This window comes from Hevea brasiliensis, chromosome 2 (assembly GCF_030052815.1).
Source record: "Hevea brasiliensis isolate MT/VB/25A 57/8 chromosome 2, ASM3005281v1, whole genome shotgun sequence".
NCBI lineage: Eukaryota > Viridiplantae > Streptophyta > Magnoliopsida > Malpighiales > Euphorbiaceae > Hevea > Hevea brasiliensis.
Window position 1 is genome coordinate 109,357,433 of NC_079494.1, and position 24,008 is coordinate 109,381,440.

At 34.1% G+C, this 24,008-nt stretch overlaps 1 protein-coding gene across 7 annotated transcripts; it reads right to left on the reverse strand.

The window, feature by feature from the left end:
• Window positions 1-1,224: 1,224 nt before the first annotated feature.
• Window positions 1,225-16,156, reverse strand: LOC131174550 (histone acetyltransferase GCN5-like). Of its 7 annotated transcripts, none has more exons than XM_058138237.1 (13): window positions 15,460-16,156; window positions 15,126-15,190; window positions 14,872-14,952; window positions 14,238-14,309; window positions 13,632-13,800; window positions 13,104-13,147; window positions 12,637-12,736; window positions 12,221-12,289; window positions 11,978-12,032; window positions 11,719-11,894; window positions 9,014-9,107; window positions 1,958-2,099; window positions 1,225-1,871 (listed from the first exon to the last, which is right to left on the reverse strand). In XM_058138237.1, exons 1-13 carry the CDS (start codon window positions 16,084-16,086, stop codon window positions 1,805-1,807), a joined length of 1,761 nt encoding a protein of 586 aa, XP_057994220.1. In that variant the 5' UTR covers window positions 16,087-16,156; the 3' UTR covers window positions 1,225-1,804. The 7 variants fall into 7 exon arrangements, with proteins under 7 accessions (XP_057994220.1, XP_057994222.1, XP_057994229.1 ...); XM_058138239.1 differs by having other exon boundaries at window positions 11,719-11,837; window positions 15,460-16,155; XM_058138246.1 differs by lacking the exon at window positions 12,221-12,289 and having other exon boundaries at window positions 11,719-11,837.
• Between the last annotated feature and the right edge of the window lie 7,852 nt (window positions 16,157-24,008).

Here is a 24,008-nt window from a genome sequence, read left to right on the forward strand (position 1 = left end):
TAATATATAAATAAATTTACTAAAATCATTAAATTATAATAAAATATATACACAAGCTATTTTATAAGGCTAATATTAAATTTATAAATTGTGTTAAATTATGAGCTTCGTTAAATTTAATGTAATAATTTCATTTTTTAAAATTTTATTGATTGCAATTTATTGATTATAATATATATATATATATATATATTTTATAATATAGATATATCATAAACTTTATAATATCATATTTTCATTTTTTTCATAAATGATTTCATTTATGAAATATTCTTAATTTCTTATTTGTTACTGTATATATTTAACACATCATTTTATTTATTCACAAGTTTAATAATTTTTATAGAATTATTTATATTCATATCAATTCATCTATTTATATATTTTAATAAAAATATAAAAACAATAAGAGGAAGAGAAGGAAAAAATATGAAAAAAGAGTAACAATATATAAAGAAAAAAACCAAATCATGTTAAAAAAAATATCATTAATACACAAAACATATATTTAGTGATATATTAACTTTAACAGAAATATATATATATATATATATATATATATACACACTTTGGAATGTAAACTTTATAATTAAAAAATCACAATTGATTATTAAATAAGAATTTACTTTTTCATAGCTATACAATCTTTTAGATGGTTAATAAATTTTGTCTTCCAATATTTTTAAAGTTGATTGTCTTTTAAGTTGTTTAAATCCTATCAAATACTATCTCCATTTATTTTTATTTATTATTTTCTTAAAATTATTTTATTTTTTAAAAATAAAAAATGTTAATTTTTTTAATTTTACCATTCTTCAAGATAATTTAATCAAATTATATAATATTTTATTACAATTTATATAATTTAATTACTTTTTTTATTATCATATAAAAACCTTACATGACAGTACATAATATTTTCTCTTAAATGAATAATGAAATTTAGATATTCGAATCCTATTAACTAAATGGATATAAAAAGCTAATCGATACCCACAAAAAACCGGCCACCCGCCATCGGGCATCATACTTGATACATTCAGTGTGCATATATATATATATATATATATATACACCTCAACTTTCTCCTTATCAACTTATCCATAAAGCATACCTGTATGCATATATATACGGCGCTCAGCGGAGAGCACTTAAGCCATTTTTTTTTTCCCCTAAAGCGGAGAACAGTAACTCACCGCAAAGAAAACGACATACATCTAACAATGGTCATAAACAAAGGGATTTGTATGCTCGTTGTTACAGTGTAATACAATAAGCCACGTTTATTCAACTTAAGTTAATAGGATTTAAATGCGTTTAATGAAAAGAAGCATTAGAATTAAAAAATAAAAAATAAAAAGCACAGCCCACAATGTGCACTGCAAACAAGATGAAGATATACTTTTAGGGGTACAGGGAGGGTGGAACACCCGACTAGGACCTGGTGACACAGCAAAGCAACTCCAACATCATCTCTGGTTAGAAAATGTAAACCATACATGATATAACCAATGAGCTTGATACTTAGAATCGTCTTCAAAGCTGTAAAGTCTGGAGTTAGTCCTAATCAATCTTGAGTTTTACGTCCTAATCAGAGCCAATTGTACCCACCCAAAAAAAAAAAGAAAATGCAGCATACATGATTTGGGGAGAACAGAAAAAAGAATAAATTATGACACGATCCACACTCCAGGTAGGCATTGTACATGGATACACAAATAATCACGTACCGATGCTATGTGAAACACAAATTTAGTGAATACTTATCTCCTTAGAGAGAGGATATGTACATTTGTTGAAGTTGTTACTGCTGAATTTTGGCAGCAGACTGGAGACCTGATTGAACTTTGCTTTCAAAATGGTTTTCCAGCCTGCACGGTGCACATGAGTATAAATATAAGGTTGAAAAGCGAAACAGAAAAGAAAGCTAAGGAACAGGGAAGGTCATGAACATTGCCTGGTTGCACATTTAAAATAAATGGTATCAGGTGAGTTATATGTGCGCGCATTGGCAAACATCCTCTTCACATCAGCAACAAACATATCAAAGGTTACATAGTATTGCTCTGACTCTACCCTTTTTGACATTGTCTTCAGATCTGTAGCACAAATATTTATCAAAGAATCACATCACAAGATCCAATCTGACAAACATATCTTGTTAGAAAGTTTCAAATAAGTTTGAATGAGAAATTAAGGATTCTTAGCAAATTATGTATCAAAATCCCGAAGCACTCTATTCAGAAATTACCCAGCATTACATTCAAAATTCTAGAATCACAATTGTCCATCTGTCTGTTCCCCATTGATTGGACTATATATTTCCTCCTAGAAGATATTACTTAAAATCATGAAATTAAGACCACAGCTCCATTTGTTTCATAGAAAATCTTTTGCTTGTGGAAAACATTTTTTGTGAAGATGAATTATTTCCATTATTTGGCTGTAGCATTGAAAATTAACTGGACATTATATTCTACCATTTGGGTACACATGGACAAGACCATAATAGTTTTCAAACTAACAAAAACTGTACATTTCCATTTGTGGTTAAATAGAAGAAAACATTAAATAAAAAAAGGATAAATTGCATTGGTTGTTAGGAGTTGATGGTGGTTGGCAACAATTGATGAAAAATGGTAGAGCAGTGAATATATGCTCATGTGGTTTGCAAAAGTTTGGAAGTTCACTTCCCATTTTGAATATAGGAAATCATTTTCTTTAAATTTAACTTAATTTTCCCTAAAATTAAGAAAATATTCTTTGTCGACCAATTTCCTATATGTACCAAATACCAAAAAAGCATAAAATGTTGTTCTGAAAATATTTTACAAGAAACAAAGAAAGCCACAACGTCACAAAATTTAATGAATGGATATTTGAATTTTTCCTCTTCTTTGATGACCAAAATTCAAATGCAATTTGCACATTTGATTGTCTTATTTTATATATGACATTTTCCAAAAGACTGTTAATATCAAAAAACAAAGAGGAAACTGGAATTAGGTTTTGCTATTTCCATCCTCACCTCGTAGAGAAATAGGGCTGGGAATTTAAGTGCTGGGTGAGAGTAGGGTAGGAGCATGTATACTAATATAAAATTCTATATTTCAACGAAGAAAAGATAATGATAAATTTTTTAGATTTTATAATTTTGCATAATATTTAAAAAAACAGGTTCATCTATATTGCTATTAAATGATATATGCATAGATATAAAAATATTAGTTATATTTGAGGAAAATAAAACAATGATATTCAAATGCTTACCTCCAAAGAAAAAGCCACATGCTTATTTAAGTAAAAAAAATAAAATAAAAATATACTTTCAATGGTTAGGGACATCACAAGGCGGGCCAAGACAGGGTGGCATCCTTGCCTAGCCTAACTACCTTTGGTGGCATAGGGATTTCCTCTCAGGATTGTGTCACATACAGGAGAAGAAAAGGGAAGAATAAGATAGCTGAGCCTAAGAAGGGAAGTGGAGAGAAAGACAGTTAGTAGTGAGAAGTTTATTACAGAGTCTGTTATAGATAGTAGAGAGTGGAGGGAAATAACAGAAACAGTTATGAATAGTCAACAGCAGTTGTTAGCTGAATACTACTCTATAAATAGAAGTATTGATGTGTAGAGAGAGTTTTTGATCAAAACAGAATACTGTTCTTCTATTCTATTATCATTCTCTCTAATTTTCTCATCTCTATTCCTCTATTTTCTCCTCTCCTATTCTTTCTCTAGAACAGAAACCCTAATCTAAGGTTTTCTGTGACAAATTGGTATCAGAGCACTTTTCCTGGGTGATTCTTGATTCGAAACACTCTCCCCTGTGTCGCAAGGATGACCAGATCAGTAATAGTGAGTCAGGAGGGAGTAAGGCTTGCAGAGCTGGAGGAACAGATCCGGAATATGCAGTTGGAGCAGGCGAAGGGGATGGAGGATCTCAGATCCGAATTGAAAGCTGAGGCAAGGCAGAGTATTATGGATGCAAAGAATGTTTTTCTTAATGAAATGCAAGCCTTAATTGGGGAAAATAGTCAAGAAAAGGGCAAGAATGTGAGTGTAGATGAAGGAGAAACTGTGGAAAGGTTGGGAGGAAAAGGAATTTTATCTAACCCTAACCCTAAGGAAGTTAATAGTCAAAAAGATCAATTCAGTGCTGGATCTTTAACGAGTAGTGAGGAATTTCAGAAGATGTGGCCCAAGATTGAATTAACTACATGTGATGGAGGAGATCCTAGGGCTTGGCTTAGGAAATGTAAAAAGTATTTTGAGGTCTATAAGGTGCCAAGAGAACAAAAGGTGGGAATTGCCAGTCTGTTTTTAGTTGAGAGGGCAGATTCTTGGTATCATTATTGGAGTAAGGGAAAGAGTGGAGTTTCTTGGGAAGAATTTGAGAAGGAATTGTGTATAAGGTTTGGGGAAGAAGGGCTTGAAGATGTGGTTGAAGAATTTATGAGGATTAGGCAAGAAGGAACTGTTGGAGAATATCAAGATAAATTTGAGGATTTAAGGATTAGAATGGAGAAGGTTATGCCTTATTTGGGAGAAGATTATTTCCTTTCTGTATTCATTGGTGGATTAAGAGATGTTGTGAGGCCTATGGTAAGGATAATGAAATCCTCAACCCTTGCAAATGCAATTGAGGTAGCAAGATTCCAAGAGCAGTTGTTGGGGTATGCCAAGAAACCTGGATACAACCCTAAACCTTACCCAAATCAGTATAAACCTACCTATTCCTATTACTCTAACCCTACAACTTACAATTCCAAATCCTCATCTCAACAATTGCCCTATAACCCAAAACCACCTAACCAAGAGTCTAATTCCAATCCAAAATCTAAAAACTGTCACAAAAAATAACCAATCAGCTAAAAGTCAATCTTCAGTGAATCAAAACCAAGTCAAGACTAATTTGCAACCCAGCCAAACTACCATAAGACAACCTAGACCCTGTTTTAGATGTGGGAAGAGGTATTTTCCAGGCCATCAGTGCAAGCAAAAGACTGTAATGGCCTTGAATGTGGGTGAACTGAATAAAGAACAGGAGGAAGGGGAGGAAGAGTGGCATGAAGTATCTCAAGGTGAGGAATTGGGGAATGAAGGAGCAGTCCTTTCTATCCATGCCATAGAAGGGAAGCAAGAAAAGGGTACTATGAGGATGCAAGGGAAATATAAGGCTAGACAGATATTAATTTTAGTGGATAGTGGGGGCACTCATAGTTTCATGGATGAGAGTCGCAAAAGAAGTAAAATTGGATTTAGTAGAAACAAATCCAATCACTATTACTGTGGCAGATGGAAGAAAGGTGATGAGTAATGCAATTTTTCAGTAATTTCAGTGGCAGATTCAAAAGATAGCATTTGTGTTTGATCTTAGGATTTTAGACTTGGGAGGATTTGATATAATTTTGGAGGTAGATTGGATGAGAAACTATAATCCTTTACTGTTTGATTTTGAGGATTCCAGCATAACTATGAGGAAGGATGGGAAGATGGTCAGGTTGCAGGGTGTTTCTGAAGTCAATAACACCTGCAAACTAATTCCTTATGATGATTTCCACCAGTTGATGCATAACGGGGGCAAGGACTTTCAAACTCCTCTGTTCTGTATTTATGTTCCAGCAGCTGCAGCATCCTTATTTTCCATTTCTGGAAGGGTAGCAGACATGGAGAAAACTGGTATACAGCAACTATTAGATAAGTATCAATGCCTCTTTCAAGATCCTCAGTCATTGCCTCCATTTAGGGCTTATAACCATGAAATTAACTTGCAACCTACTGCCCAACCATTTAACATCAGACCCTATAGATATCCTCATTTCCAAAAAGCTGAAATTGAAAAATTAGTGTCAGAAACGCTTGAGTCTAAGGTCATACAGCCTAGTTCTAGTCCTTATTCTTCACTAGTACTTTTAGTAAAGAAAAAAGATGGGTCTTGGCAAATTTGCATAGATTATAAAAAACTAAATGACTTGACCATTAAAAACAAATTCCCTATGCCAATGATTGATGACCTTCTTGATGAGTTACGTGGGGCATGGGTATTCTCCCAAATAGACCTAAAAGCAGTGTACCATCAAATCAGAATGCAACCTAAAGACATCCCAAAAACAGCTTTCAAAACCCACCATGGTCACTTTGAGTTTACAGTAATGCCATTTGGGTTAACAAATGCCTCAGCTACTTTCCAAGCCCTAATGAACCTCATTTTCAGACCTTACCTTAGGAAATTTGTCCTAGTCTTCTTTGATGACATCCTAATCTATAGCCCTAACATAGAGGAGCATTTGAAGTACCTAGATGCATGTTTGAGATACTTAAGTCCCAACAGCTGTATGCTAAATTGTCAAAATGTTATTTTGGGCAGTCAGAAGTTAAGTATCTGGGCCCTATAATTTCTGGAGAGGGCGTTTCAACAGATCCCAAAAAAATTCAAGCTATGCTTTCATGGCCCATTCCTAAGTCAGTAAAAGAGCTTAGAAGTTTCTTGGGGCTCACTGGCTACTACAGGAAATTCATTCAGAATAATGGGAGTCTTTGTAAGCCACTTACAGACTTATTAAAGAAAGATGCATTTCAATGGACTTCAGCTGCTCAACAGGCTTTTGAAATGCTGAAACAGGCTATGTCCACAGCACCTGTGTTGTCACTTCCTGATTTTTCTAAACCATTTATTGTGGAGACAGATGCAAGCAATTATGGAATGGGGGCAGTCCTTCAGCAACAAGGGCATTATAGCTTTTATTTCAAGAGCTTTTGGCCCTAGAAATCAGTCCCTTTCAGTATATGAAAAGGAGCTTTTGGCAATCACATTTGCTGTTTCGAAGTGAAGGCATTATTTGGAGCAAAGTCTGTTCTATATTAAGACTGAATATGAGAGCATTAAATTTCTCCTTGAACAAAGACTTCACACTAGTTTGCAACAGAAGGGTATATCCAAGTTGTTAGGACTGAATTATAAGATTCTTTATAGGACAGGAGTGGAGAATAACATAGCTGATGCTCTTTCTAGAAGAGTAGACACGGCTGAATCTTCAAAGCAGGGTTATTTGAATTCAATTACTGCAGTAAGCCCTACTTGGATGCAGAATTTAGTAGAAAGTTATCAAGGGGAGGCTAAGGCTCAAGAGTTGATTACTCAACTATCCTTAGATGCTACTGCTTTTCCAGAGTACAAGTTGGTGAATGGACTTTTGTATCATAAGGGCCGAATTTATGTAGGTAGCAGCACTAATTTGAGGAACTCATTGTTGCAGCAGTACCATGCCTCTGCAATAGGGGGTCATTCAGGAGTTCAAGCTACCTATATGAGGATTAAAAGGCATTTTTCTTGGCCTGGGTTACTGCCTACGGTAGTGGATTGGATCAAAAAGTGTGATGTGTGCTAGATGTAAAGGGGAGAATTGTGCCCACCCAGGCCTATTACAGCCTCTACCTATTCCTTCACAAGCATGGCAGCATATTTCAATGGATTTTATTGAGCAATTGCCAAGATCTGGAGGAAAGGATGTCATGTTGGTGGTAGTTTGCAGGCTTACTAAGTATGGACATTTCCTAGCCTTGAGTCATCCATTTTCTGCATCTATGGTCGCTAAAATATTCTTAGATAATAATTTCAAGTTGCATGGGGCTCCATTAACAATTGTTTCTGATAGGGATAAACTGTTTACAAGTAATTTTTGGAAAGAGTTTTTTAAGTTGCTGGGCACTTCTCTAAATTATTATTCTGCCTATCACCATCAAAGTGATGGCCAAACAGAAAGGCTGAATCAGTGCCTTGAAGAAAATTTGAGGTGCATGACTCATCATCAACCTAGTGCTTGGTTTAAATGGTTGCCTTTAGCTGAATGTTGGTACAATACCACTCATCACAGTTCCATCAAGATGAGCCCATTTGAAGCACTATATGGTTATGCTCCACCAGGAATTCCTCCCATTCCTCCCAACTTATCACTAGTTGCAGCTGTGAGTGATTTTTTCCAGGAGCAGAATCATGTGTTGGGATTGTTGAAGGAGAATTTGGCTCAAGCTCAACACAGAATTAAGCAGCAAGTTGATAAAAAGAGGACAGAGAGGGAGTTTGCAGTAGGTGACTTATTTGAAGCTTCAACCATACAGGCAGTTGTCCATAGCCATCAGAAAATCCCTTAAACTGGTTGCCAAGTATTATGAGCCCTTCCAAACCATGCCTAGAGTGGGTTCAGTAGCATATAGGTTACAGCTGCCACAAAGTTCAAGGATTCATCCTGTTTTTCATGTCTCATTACTTAAGAAGAAGCTGGGAGATAATGTTACTCCAATTCTGGAATTACCATAATTGCAGGCAGACAATACTGTTGCAGTGGCACCGGAAGCAGTACTGAAGACAAGAACCATCTTTAGAAACATTGTTCCTGGGATTCAAGGCCTCATTAAGTGGCTTAATTTGCCTGACGATGAAGCTACATGAGAAGACAAAGCCTTCATTCAAGCTCAGTTTCCAGAATTTTATCCTTCTTGGGGACAAGAAGGCTCTCATGGGGGAGGTATTGTCACATACAGGAGAAGAAAAGGGAAGAATAAGATAGCTGAGCCTAAGAAGGGAAGTGGAGGGAAAGATGGTTAGTAGTGAGAAGTTTGTTATAGAGTCTGTTATAGATAGCAGAGAGTGGAGGGAAATAACAGAAACAGTTATGAATAGTCAACAGTAGTTGTTAGCTGAATACTACTTTATAAATAGAAGTATTGATGTATAGAGAGAGTTTTTTATCAAAACAGAATACTATTCTTCTATTCTATTATCATTCTCTCTAATTTTCTCATCTCTATTCCTCTATTTTCTCATCTCCTATTCTTTCTCTAGAACAGAAACCCTAATCTAAGGTTTTCTATGACAGATTGGCTAGGTAAAAAGCTGACAGGCCAATATAGGATTGTCATCTCTATTACTCTATTTTAACAATATATAATATTTGGCAATGCAATGACATATAATAGTTTTGCTAAAATGAAGCACACAGATTTGATGTCTTACCCATAGGATCTTTGATGATGTCATAATAATCAGGGACATCACGAGCATCAACTGGTTCCTTAAATGGCCAAGCATCAACATGGTCATGCATTGACTGTTAAAATGCAAAAAGAACAAATAAATTTTTGCATGAAATTGTGATAAAACAATAAAAAAGTGTAAGCCCAATCAATGGAAAAACCAAGAGGATTAAAATATGAAAATATATTTATATAATAACACAACCTACAAGAGGTACTTTGCTTAATTGGTTACTGAATTTCAAGCTAATTCTAGGTCAACTACTAAAGATTAACTTGTTCCAATAATCCAATTTCATCACCATACTTCTTTTTTCTTTTTATATGCAATTTAGCATTGTTGGCATCATGATCACTCAGTGAATTATATCACCATTTTCCAATATCCATTGCCATTTATACATATTTTATTTTCTATTTGAGTGTTATTAATAATGTGTTATATTCAATTGTCTATGATTTTGACTTAAATGATAGGAACAATTCCAATGAAATTTCTTGAATTTGCAGTGAGATAATTCATCAGAATGTTTGCAATTCTGTCAGTGATAAGTAAATAGTAAATTAAATGGAAATTCAAGGGTAAAACTGGAATAAAATGATCTTTAGCGACTTAATTTCAATTAAGAGCAAATTTCAGTTGCAAACAGTAAATTTGTGCATACAAAAAGTGACATACTGCTCAACCCATTGGATACCTTATATCATAGACAATATTCTATCCAAACTGTGATATATCCATCAAGCAATCAACAGAAGTAAATCTTATTTTTTAGATGGTAAGAGTTGATAAACATGAAAGTAAACCTGGCAAAGTAATCTAATCTAAACTGATTTAAACTTCAAATTGAGTTAAGCTTTGCAATTAACCCAATGTTATTAAGGCGAAAGGCGACACTAAGGCGACAGAGCACCTTATGGCCTTAGGCGAGAGGCGAGGCGAGAGCCTTTTTGAAGCAAGAAGCTATAATCTTAATTGCCAAAATTACATATATGTATAAGTGTGTGTACTTATAACAACGCCTATATAAATTAAACAATTAATTAACAAAAACAAAAAGTAAAATAATCAAATTAATAATAAATTAATAATTCCTATATAAAATGAACAACTAATTCACAAAAAAAAAGTAAAACTAATTAAATTAACAAGAATAACAATTAAAAAGTAAATTAGTTACAAACAAATTGACAATACTCATATTAATTAAACAATAAATTAATAAGAACAAAAAGTGAAATAATCACATTAACAATAGAATAATAATTACTATATAAAATAAACAACTAATGAGAATTAATGTCTAATTAACAAGATAAATAGCAAAATTAATCAAATTAACAAGAATAATAAGTAAAAAGTAAATTAATTACCATAAATTAACAATACCCATATTAAATAATCAACCAATCAATAAGTAAAATTATTAATTTAACAATATCCATGTTAAATAATTAAATAATTAACAAGTAAATTAATTAATTTAACAATATCTATAAAATTTAAATAATTAATTAATTAAAATAAAAGGTAAAATAATTAAATTAATAGCAAGTAATTAACTTTTTAATAAAATCAAGCACAGAGAAGGAGAAGGAAAGAAAAAAAAAAAGAGAGGGCAGACTGCTGTACACCGACAGCATAACAGGGTAGGAAGAACCGAAGAATCCAACCAGGAAGAAGTAGAAGAAGAAGGAGGAGAATGAAAGGAAAAAAAAAAATTTGCAGTGCTGCTGCGTTTTCCAAAGGAAAGTGCAGGAGAGGGAGGAAGATAGGATGACAGAGGAGAAAGAAGATAGCAGAAACAGAGGAAAGAGAGAGAGAGAGAGAGAGAGACAGACAGACATAACTGGACTCGCAGCTCTGGATGTGTAGGGTTTTATATTTTTGTCTTAAAAAATTAAAAAAAAAAAGGGATTCTGCTTTGTTTTAAAGAGGCGACGCCTCTCGCCCGCCTGGTTTCTCGACTCGCCGGCATGAGGCGTCGACTCTGGAGGTGCCAAGAGGGGCGACCCAGTCGAGGCGGCAGAGGGGTGCCTCGCCTCGCCTCGCCGCCTCCCACGCCTTTAATAACACTGAATTAACCCAATGATGTAGAACACTAGAACCAATACGTATCTAGGGGATCAGCGGATGAGAAACAAATTCTCAACTTACTGCTCAAATCAATGATCAATAATCATAATAAGTCTGTAAATAAAATAGAGAAACTAAGCCCTATTTATAGAGTTTACCCTAAGTAATCATAATAAGTCTGTAAATAAAATAGAGAAACTAAGAACTATTTAGGCTTTTAAGGAACCCTAATTCAACTCTAATTAGGACTTATACAACAAATAAAACTACTAAATAAAATAAATTACTTTCTATATTTTTTCCCTTAAATAAGTAGTCCTAAAATGTCTAGAATTTCCTACGTCCCCTGATTAAACACAGTCAATTGTAATAAAGGGCATAAAAGGAGAATTACATTCTGAAAGGAAGACATTTTTCAATCACGCCAATATTCATCAATATACATTTCCTTTGCCACTGTATCATGACTACACTTCACTGTCTTTTTGCAGCAAACTTTCATGATCATTAAAGGCTTCTGTTGATCACCAAGCATTACTCTAATGGAAATATTAAGGTAAGATAAGGATTGTGTGTGTGTGTGTGTGTGTGTGAGTGTTGAGACTTGCCTTCAAAAGTGAGCGCATGAATACAGTCCAATGCTTTTGATTTGTGGCACTGTCTGTGGAAGTATTAAATGCATTGAAACGAGAATGGCCCCATTGATCAGGAGTCCATCCAGCCTCCCCTGTTATCACATTCAAAACAGGCTTCCAATCAGTCTTTGAAACCTTACAAGTTGTACCTAATTTACCAATGTACCATAAGAATAAAATCTATTGGTTCTTAAAAAATGTAAAATTCAATATGACATGTTTAAGAACTTACTGAAGCCAGGATATTCCTCAACTTTGATGATCTTTTTAGGAATACCAGCTTCTTTCTGAATCACAACGAGTTCTTAATTAGAACTAAGTTCACAATTATGGTCTCAATGTGCAATCTGAATTCAATCTTATACAGCAATAAATTGCACTGCTGAAAACACGAATCCCTTACAATCTTGAAGAAATAAATACTGCATGAATTGATTAAGGCATTGGAACTTTAAGAAATGCTGATGGCATATACCTTCTGAAAATCAATTCCAGTGTAAACAATGTGACAATTAGATAGCTCTCTAATCTTTTCATCAATTGCCTATCATTACCAAATAACAAGAATTATACATGTTAGTGTAAAGATCTACTAGATAAGAAGTTTCAAAAGCCTTGCACTGAAATAAGTCCTTGTAAATGATGTCACATATAACAGAGAAAATGAAGGAGCAGGAACTGTACATCTTAATCAATAATAAAGCATCTCCTATGTCAACAAATGAGGCTCGATATTGCAATATGGATGCATAGTAAGAATCTTAATTTCCATGGTAAACAGTGTAACTGTTATAAATCCAACTCACTGCTATCATAAATGTATTCATTCTCAACAAAAAACTTCAGAAAATTTTATACAAGAATCAAATTGACAAAGTACATTTATCCCACCTGCCTTTGGCGACGAATCATGGTAGATAAATCGGTGTATGGGAGTTTTGGATCAATTTTGCATTCCATAAGAATACCTCCATCATAGTCTTTAATATACCTGGAATTGAGAAAAAAATTATAAATAAACTAGAAGCACAATGATAACTTTTAGATGAATGGAACCAAACATGGTTGATTAAGGGAAAGGTCACAGAATGTGATAAACAGTTGGCTCACAGTTCTCTGTATGATTACAAGTCCAAATCCCTCAGTTGCAATGGAAGTCACCAAACAATTAAAAGATATGAATAGAGAAAGTGCTTAATCCACAGCCTAGCTTCTCTCTCCCAATTTCCCATCTCCCACAAAGAAAAATAATTTTCATGATAACACCATAAATCCTTATTAAATCATAAGAATAGAGATAATGAAAAAACACTTCCACCATCGAAGTTATTGCTGAAGTTTGTGAAAATTAACAATACCCTTGCCATCGATCCTTGTCCAAGTAAATCTCTTTGGTAAAACCCTACAGGTTAATAAAAGATGAAATTAAGACAAGCAATGACATTCGATATAAAGAAAAAAAAAACAGAAGTATATATTGAGAAGAAACTATGCCAAATATCAGCAATGAGATTAACCCTCAATGATCTCAAAAGCACAACACTTTCACAGATTACTGTAACCACTAACCAATAATGTAGAAACATGAAAAAATAAATCAAGAAGTCAAATAAATGAATAAAAAAATATTAATCAATAAGGAGACGGATTTCTCACCAACAAACATAGTCATGTAATCTTGCAACACCATTTATGCATGAAGGTTGGAATTGAAACCACCTACTCTCTAAGTGATCAAATTAAACCTTTTATTAGTTATTAAACATTCATTTTTTGACTTTCCCAAAACATAATCAAGAGCAGATAACTGTTATCCCCTTTTCACAGGAATCCAGACATATCATATAAACTAGTAGAGCCATATGTCAAAACTTTAAAAACCTAACCTGTTTGATGAAATAACCAACAGCATTATTATCAGCATATGTCAGAAAATGTGTTAGCCCATCAATATCACGTGCATACTGCTTCAAATGATTCATCAATCTCGTACCATAACCTTTTACTTGTTCATCCGCTGTGATTGCACAAAAAGCTATCTCCCCAAACTTTTGGCTGTGGTTCCCAGGGAAAAGAATGTCAGCTATGAGAGGAAACAATTTTCAAAATACAAAAAACATAACAAAAATGCATTGTTCAATTATTGGATAGTTATATGATAAATCTGAACCAGGAATCATTTAACCTTAACAGATTGTTCATGATTATATCAAGATTAGATTGTTCATGATTATATCAAGATTAGATTGTTCACTCATCAAACAAAGCTATGTTTGTACTACAACAACAACTAAGCCTTAATCTCAAACTAATTAGGGTCAGCAGAAGATAATAGATAAAGCTATGATTATAGTACAAACAAAATGAAAAGATAATAGATGGCCATTATGCATTCATCATAGAGGTTTGTTTCCAATTAAAAATATATAAATGGAAAGACGGAACACTTGAACATGGCATAGCATGGAGAACAATAGAAATCTAAATTAAACCTGACATATGGACGATATGTGATGCCACCAACAACCTGATTGCGTCTGATAACCATTACAGATTTATGGCTTCTGTAAATCAAATTAAATAAAAAAGAAAGAAAGAAGAAAATGATGTCAAATAACTAGAAAGATTTGAAATTAAATTATTCCAACCTATAAGCTCAGCTTTTGTGAAATGAAAGGAGAAGAAAAAAAGTAAGAAGATAAATGTGATGGGCTTTTGCACACAACCTTCCCACAATAACGCTTTAAAGTTTGCGATTCAAGAACACGAAAATAAGTTCATTTTATGATACAAACATATCAACCACATATCTCCAATGTGTGGCCACAGCAACACAAGCAGAATACTTATGAGCAATTATCTATAGCTTGGTCTGCAGGTTTGTGGTTTGAGAAGATTCAAATTTCCATTACTGCATGTTATCTCAACAAAACCAGTTTTGCTGCTCATCATTGCCACAGGTTGTAGGGTATAGGCTTTCACCCTTGACTGGGAGCTTTCTCAGCTTTAAAACAAAAGAAGAAAAGGAACAATCTTCTTATGTAATCTCTGGTTTATTGGTAAAACAGAGGGGCAAAAGAAAAGAAGCTTATTTCTACGCAGTTCTAGAAGATGTTATGGAATTACCTATCCATCACAAGACGGACAATATACTCCTTGGGCATGTTGGGTAATTGCCTAGCAAATATGTTCTTCAATCCTATCAACCTGGGAAACACATTAGAAAGGTGCATTAAAATTATAGCACTATTACCAAAACCTAAAATCCGTTGAAGAAAAGAAGAAATTTTAAACAATCAAAGATGGAATGGAACACGGATGGTCATAAAGAGAAGGAGGAGGATGCAACAAAAAATGTTGAAGAAAAGAGAACTCGGTACCAAATCATATGTTCATCAATGCCATCATTTGAAAGACATAGAAACTTGAGTCTTCCGGCTTCCTCCTGAAACATTCAAAATTGGAAAAAACGTCGAAGTGAAGAAAAATACTGAGATCAAGAAAACTTAAAATAATAATAATAATAATAAATAAATAAAAAAGATTAAATTTTGGTTCACAGTTTGCTAATTGTATTCAAACATATTTTGAAATCGCTTTAAGCAGTTGAACATGATCCAGATACTTCAACTTTTTTATTTCATTTTATAATTATCTAACAGCAAGGAATGAACTTTCAAAGAAATTCCCAATATTCATATTCCAAAATCTTACCTCTCTCTTCAAACTTTCTTCTCTAGCGCTATAAGCTCCACTAGTTTGCAAATTTTCGGTAAAAATCTTTACCGCGTCCTCCTTCGTCACTATCCCTGCTACGGAGCCGCCCGCGGTGGTAGACCCCACGGCACTAGTCCCCGTAGGTCCACCATCCTTCCCGCCATCCGACTTTTCAATCTTTACCGTCGAATTTTCCATCTTCAGCTTCGTGTTGCGTGCCGAGGGCCCGCCTCCTCCACCTGAACCAGCGCCGGTAGCCGAGGCTCCAGCATTAGTCTCCAGGCGGGCAGCAGTGAACGTACGCATAGAGGAGTCATTATCAAACTCGTCTTCATCATCGTCAACGACAGCGTCTGAATCGTCAGCATCGGAGTCAGAGTCAGCTCCACGGGCCGAGATGCTCTCCAGGTCATCATTGGACGTCAGTGCTCCATCTCGAGTGTCAGCGGAAAAAGAAGACGGAGGAAATGGAGGGGCGTGGTCTTCAGACGCAGCCGAGGCGGCTGCTGCCAACTTCCGTTTATGAATGGACGAAGTGGCGGAGGCGGAAGCAGAGTGAGAGGGGGACGGAGACTGGGAGCTGCGAGAGCGATTGGGTATGGTTAGGTGAGAGTGAGAATCCATAGACTCGAACTGAGTTGACTCGGGTGGGAATTTGGAAGCTGGCGAGTTAGGGTTGTTCCGAGGAGAAATGAGCTTTCATATATATATGTATATAGATAATTAATACTTGACATAATTAAAAAAATATTAATTTTATTTAAAATTTAAAATATTTTCAAATTTATTTTATAGTTTTATTAGATAATATTTAATAAAATTTAAAATTTTATTTTAATTTATTTTTTAATTATAAATTTAGTTTTGATATTAATTAATAATCAACTTAATAATTTTGTTTTAATACTTATTGATATCAAATTAAAAAAATACATCCGCCTTATTTAAAAGCAACCATACATGAGAAATGAAGTTAAAAAGTAACCATACCCAGCAATGTATTCCAGCGGGTATGGTGGAATTATATCTTATAAGACTTAAATGAATATATCCATTAATAACACGATATAATTAAAAAATATTAATTTTATTTAAAAATTTAAAACATTTAGTTAATTTAAAAGTGAAATTAATTTTTTAGACTAATTAATTTTAAAATTTTATTTTCATTTATTTTTTAATTATAATTTTAATTTTTTATATTAGATAATAATTAACTTAATTTTATCTTAATACTTATTGGTATTAAATTAAAAAAACACATCACTCCATTTAAAAGCAACCACAACTGAGAAATGGAGTCAAGTGAAAAAGTAATTATACCCAGCAACGTATTTCAGTGTGTACGATGAAATCTCTCTGAATATATTAACGCTAAGCCTCCAAAATGATTTCATCACTGGGTGTCACCTATGTTAATGAGGAGCGTTAAAAAGCTGCTGTGTGGTAAAGCCTATTTTTTTTATATTTTTTATATAAAAATTATCTTATCTTATTAAATATCAACTTTTCAATTAAATTTTTTTAAATTTCAACTATTAAAATTTTATTTTATAAAAAAATAATTATCTAACATTCTTTTTACTATATCATTTAAAATTTTAAAATTCTTAAAATTATAATTTCAAATATTATAAAATTATTTTTAAAAAATAATATTTTTTAATTATTATTCATTAAAAAATTATTTAAAAAATTTAAACATATATTTTATTAATATATCTTTTATTTATATATATATATATATATATATATATTAAGGCTAAGCCTGCAAAATTCACCATAGGGTGTCACCTATGGTAATAAGGAGGTTTAAAAAGCCGTCACGTGGCAATGCCTCCTTTATTCACATTTTTATATAAAAATTATCTTATCATATTAAAAGTTAACTTCTCATTTACAAGTTTTGAAACTTCATAAAAGGAATTTATGACTTATTAATGAGTTTACATAGAGAAATAATTAGTTGAAACTTTATAAAAAAAATGAGGTTCTAATAAGCAATTGTTGATATCTCTGTGACTTGAAAGTAGAAAATTGGTATAAAGGTTGAAGGGAGTCTAATTGTGTACAAATTAAATCTTTGGTTATATTTCTAAGTACCCTAACAAGTTTTCAAAAATTTTTATTCTACTTGAAGATAAGTAAAAGTTTGAGTTTTGGGGTATTTGATACGCTTGTATTATGTGGATATTTTTAGGCACAATTGTACTCTATTATAGAGCATTTAGGCAGATGATTGTATACATATTTGTTAGTTTCATTTGTTTTTGATGACTTAGCTAATCTTCACTAAATTTCATGTTTTTTACATCCTTTCAGGTATTCGAAAAGAAATTCAAGGCGTAGGAGTGAAGAATTGAAGAAATCCAAGGCAAGCTACTGATACACTTTACACGGGTCGTGTAAACACAGCCATGATCCCATATAACCTTCTGCCCGGGAAGAATTGAAGAAATCATAAGAAAGCCTTAGTACACGAGTCGTGTAAATCACCTCGTGTACCATCCAGGAACCTGTGCAACCTTTTGGTTAATGAAGCTTGAAGCACTACAGGGAAGGAGACAATACACGAATCGTGTACTTTGACCCATGTAATGTAATACCCCGAACCACCAAGTTATGAATAATATCATATTTTGTCTGTGACTAGTACTATTCAAAGACATCTTGAGGACTAAAAATAAAAGAAAAATTAATTGAGATAGACACAATAAAAACTCAAGTGAACAAAAAATCTAAGGACTCGTCGGATATTATAAAAAAAAAGGATTATGACCCGATAAGAGGTATTTTGGTCAATTCACTTCAAGAGTTGATTTTTTACTAACATGTCAATTAAATTAAATGAAAATAATATATTGAATTATGAAAAAATTTTGAAAAAAAAATTAAAGTATAAAATGAAAAGAAAAGAAAAGAAATAAAATTTAAGTTTAATTTCATTTATGACACAAATTAAAAATTTATAATTAAAATAAATTAAATTTTTGGGGTAAATATATAAAGGAGACAATTACACCAAAAATTAAAAAGACAATTTTCTCTCTCTTTCTCCCCATTGTGCCACCACCCTCTCCACTCTCTCTTTCTCCCCATTGTGCCACCACCCTCTCCACTCTCTCTTTCTCTTCTCTTTTATTCATTTCCTCCATTAACACTTCTTCCCCATCTTTGATTTTTCCACTTTCCTTCCATGAGTCATTCATCTATTTAGTAGAAAACATAAAAAAAAAAACTTTGATTGAGAGATTTAAACAAGAAGAATAAGAAATTAGAAGATATTTAAAGTGAAAAAAATCATCAAGTTAGGTAAGCTCTCTCTTTTATGCTTGATTAACTAAGTATGCTTTGAATCAAGTTTGGGTGTGATGAATTTACATGAGAAAGCATGAAAAACATGCATGAATTTTGAAAGGAATTTTTGGCTAGCTTGGGTAATCTAGGGTTTTGGCCAATTTGGAGAAAATTAGGGTTTGATATATTTTAATGTAATTAATGATGAAATCAAGCTTAGTTGAAGTAGTATGCATGATCGGGGTAGTGTAATTGCATGAGAATTTCATAAATTAAATTATGGAAAATTAGGGTTCATGGGGAAATTAGGGCTTTTGTGCTAGGGAGTGAAATTGATGTAGGCAATGCTAAATTATGACTAATTAACATGAATTGAATGTGGGTTGATGTTAGTTGATGGAAGGAATTAATGGAATGGTATGGATTAGGAAAAATTGCAAACTTGGGTGTTGGAAAATTTGGAGTTTTTGTGCTATGAAGTGCTATAAATGTATTAATGCTAAATTATGGTCATTTGAGGTGAATTAAATGTGAATTAAGGTTGGTTAGTAGAAGTAATTGAAGAAATAAAAATTTAACCTTATGGTAGAATTTTGCACACTGAATTCAGTGTGTTTGGCAGCCTATAACTTGAGTTACACAACTCCAATTGGTGTAAAACTAATTGAAAATAAAACTTAAGACATAGGACTAGAATTTTCGTGAAGATACCCTGCCCCGAAAATGACCTTAAGCTATCCGAAATGAGCCTTGAAATTGGAAATAAAATTTTGAAACCTGCAGAATTAGGCACGTAAATAGTAAATTTTGCATAACCATAACTCTCTCTAGAAAACTCCAATTTAGGCGATTATTGAACCAATGGAAACCTAAAACATAGTAGAACATTTCATATGAAGAACTTAAGGGCCAAATTATGGACTTAACCCAATTAAATTGCTAAGCAAAGTTGAGTTACCAAATCCGCCAAAAATCTAGAAATCTGCAAATTGACCATATAAATAGTAAACTTTGAAAGGCTATAACTCTCTCTAGAAAACTTCGATTTAGGTGATTTTTGAACTAATCAAAACTTAAAATATAGTAGAATATTTTATATGAAGAACTTGAAGTCTAATTACGAACTTAACCTAACAAAATTGCTGAGCAAAGTTAAGTTGATAAATCTGCCAGAGCAATGAATAATAACATAAATAGTAAATTTTCAATAGCCATAACTCTCTTTAGAAAGCTCTGATTTAGGTGATTCTTGAACCGATAGAAACTTAAAACATAGTAAAACATTTCATAAGAAGAACTTAGAGCCAAATTATAAACGTAACCTGATCAAATTATTAGCCAAAGTTAAGTCACCAAAGCTGCCACAAATAGCCTCACGTGAATAGTAATCATTGTTTTGGTCATAACTTGAGCTACACAACTCTAAATAAGGTGATTCAAAAAGAAAAATAAAGATGAGACCTAGAGGAACAATTTTCATGAAGAACACCTTATCAAATTATGATTGTAACTAGGTAAAAATTGGGTTCAAAGATTGGGGCACTAAGCTGTCCAAAATCAAAACTCTTTAAAATTTATAAAGCTAACTTGGAATGCATTAGACATTCATGTAATAAGTACTTGGCAGCAATTGAGATGAGTATTGAGGTATTCTATTTGTGTATTTTTAGTAGAGAAAGAGGTTGGGATGGACAAGGTAAAGTAAATAAAGATAAAGGAGTTCATTGAAAGTTTGTGCACAACTAACCTTTTCTTCATTTTTAAACTTGTAAATTGTTTGAAATATATTTATTTGAATGAGTTTGTTTTGCACTAGTTTACTTTGACTGAAATATAATTTTTCTCTTACATTTGAGAAATTTGAGTATTGTCACCTTTATATGGATATTACGATGATTTGAATGTGTTCATTGGTTTATAAATGTGATTGTTGAGTGGAAAACTTTTGAAAATTGTTTTGAAATCACAGTTAGCATGACAGCCTCTTTCAAAACTCCCCAGTAGTAACGGCTTGTAACACCCCGAAATTTTAATTTTTATGAGTATTTTGGTATTTTAATTTTATTTAAATTTTAGGAATTTTTTTAGATTTTTCGGATTTTAAAAATCGGGTTCGATTTTCCGAAAATATAAACTTTGATGATTTTTAAAAATTAATTTAAAGACCACGTGGCAAAACTAAAAATATATTTGGAGTCTACGTATTTTTCTGAGTTTTCTGGAATTTTTTCAGAATTTTTGGACCTCGTTTTCGGTCCCGAGGCAGAGTAAAAATTCAAAATTTTGTATTCTGAATCGAACCGGCCGAATCGAACCGGATCGGACCGGTCGAATCGGACCGGCCTTTTTCCTTCTTCCCTTTTTCTTCCCCGCGCGCGTCGTCCCTCTCCCTTTTCTCTCTCGTTTCTCTCTCCACCTCACCACGGCCACCACGCCAGCCAGTGACGGCCGTAGCCTGACCGGCCACGCCCGAACGCCGAAAACGCAGCGAACGCCCTGGCAGGCGCCGCTCCAGCTTCCCCGGCCAAATCCGGCCGATCCGGCCACCAATTGGACCGGGTCTTGTGTCCAAAATCATCTACTCGGCGAGAGCTTTCCATAGACACCAAGAACGCCGAAATCCATCGAGCGGATTGTCCGATTTTTGCTCGGGAAGATTTTAGCCCATTTCGACTTTTGGGCTAGATTTCTCGAAAACCGTGAATCCCACGAGAAAACCGAGGCCACCAGCACGCTCCATTCGTCGAGAGCTTCGCAACGACATAAATTTCGAATTTTTCCGACACCGTTTTTCGGTGGGTCCCACGGAACTTCGCAGTGTTTTTCCTAGCATTTAATGAGCTTAGAAAATTCTGAAAAATTTATGTACTAACCCCCGTGTTATGGGCTTCGTGTAGGTATCCTCGATTCGCGGAAATTCGGCGATTGACCGGTCCGCAAATTTCTAAGCAAATGCACTACCGGAAAAGTCCCCGAATTGGATCGAGGTTTTGGCTAGCCCCCCATTGTCAGACGTCCCGAGCGCGTTCCCGAAGTCGGAATCGGCAAAGGTAAACCCGAACCTTATTTTTTCGTAATTTTCTAGTGCTTAAATAGGATTAAAAATCCATAAAATATTCGTGGTAGCTTAGAAAATTACGATTCTTTTTGCAATAGCTTAGTAATATTGCTAAGGACCGCGGGGCAAAGTTTTATAATTTTTAGAGCTTGTTTGGGCAGTTTTTGCAAAAATAATCAATAATAAGGACTAAATTGAAATTTTACATATTGTGATGGATGACTGATTTGATGGGCCCAGGAGGGGCTGTGTGATATGATTGAACTGTTGATATATGGATTGTGAATATAGAAGTGCGTTTTTAGCCCTTTTGCAGTTGGGTAGGTCCTAGGTATAGGGGACTCACGGATTTTCGACGACTTAGGACGTAATTGGTCTTTTCTTTGTTTGTATTGAGTCGATTGTATTAAATAAATGTAATATGATTGTCGTGTGAGCCGATGCCTTCTTCCTCCGCCACCGCCAGTGATTGTCGCCAAGTCCGTGAGTAGAATATTAATTTTAATTGTAATTTCGATATTATTATATGTTCAGCATGCCCATGCATCACTTATATGCATATATTTATGTAGTTAAACTCTAGGCACGATTTTTGATGCATTGATAAATGTTAAAGTGCCATGTATGTTGTTGTGGTAATTTGGAGCAGTGTGCGTGCGTTGGTGTGCGAGTGATGTGGTGTGGACTATGGATAGGACGGGTAGACACGCTTGAGTTCTTCATTGGGACCCGGTCCTTCGGGTAGACACGGCTTGAGTTCTTATTTGGGACCCGATTTGGTATTTAAGTGGAAGTCCGAGCTGAGTTCTTCGCTGGCACCAGGTTGGATTTAAGAGAGCTGTATAGGGGATCAGCTCCCATATATTATGATTGATGTTACAGGGTGTGTGAGTGCTCCAAATTACCTTTTTGATGTTATAATGTGAAAATGATGTGGATGTTGCATTTCACTCTACAGGGTGCATTAGATTTAGATAGTTATAGAGATTATGGTTAAAATTGATATTTTACTCTCTGAGTCGAACGCTCACTGCTCAATATTTTTCCGTGCCACGGAGGATATTTTTGAGGTTAACTCCCTTTCCTCGCAGTTGTTTATCAATGTTTGTGTAATTTTATTAACTCCTAGAATTTCCGCATGTGTTAGAAGTATTTATTTGATTATGGTCTGTAATATTATTATCATGTTGGACCTGTAAACGTATAATGATATGCATGTTTGATGGATTGGATGAGGGAGCTGAGCTCCCATTTATTATTATGTTGATGAGTATGTGGAGGGTGAGCTGAGCTCCCCAATTGACTATATATTGTGTTTACTGGGTGAGTCGAAAACTCCCCGTTGGTAAGTCCATTTTATGGCCGGACTCTGTCCGTTTGTTTTCTTGAAATTGGGCCCAAATGGGCCTTAGAGTTGGGTAAATGAATAGTTAAGGCTTACTACGGGCCTCGGGGGCTTTAGGCTGGCCCAGGTCCTAGTGCCGGTCCGGCCCATAGGTTGGGTCGTGACACGGCTATTTGAGGTTGATAATGGATATTGATTATATCTCCCATTAATAACGGTTAATGGGGTAAGACTACATGAGTACTCATTAGCTAGCTAGCCCTTCCCTCATTAATAATTATTAGTGAGGTTGAGATTACTTTGTCGTGGTGTACAACACAGCACTGATCGTGAAATTTTATGTCATGGCCTAAACTATGTGTTGATATTGGCAACACTAATACTTTGTGAATTGTGATTTATGAAGTATGATTTCTCATTTGAAATGTTATTCCAATAAATGGCTCTTATGGACTTAGAACTATTGTGAAATTTTTATACTTAAGAAAAATGTGATTTATTATGCTTTGACAAGTTTTACTTAACTTTATATTTTAAAGTTATTAGTTGTGCACTACTGAGTGATATACTCAGCAATAGCTTATTTATGCTATCGCAGGTAAGGGAAAGGAGAAGTGTAACACCCCTATTGGTATAGCCTGGTATATTTTACTGTTCCGCTGACCGGTGTCGGTCCGGACAATTAATGGGATTAGGGCCACACTTAAGACAATTTGAGAAGCCATAAACACAAATAATTAGTAATGTTTAATTAGTTAACTATAAATAAGAAAAACAGAACATAAGAGGTTAAACGAGTGAGAGTCACTGATGAGTGACCTCCTCGAACGATCACAAGTCGCTTTT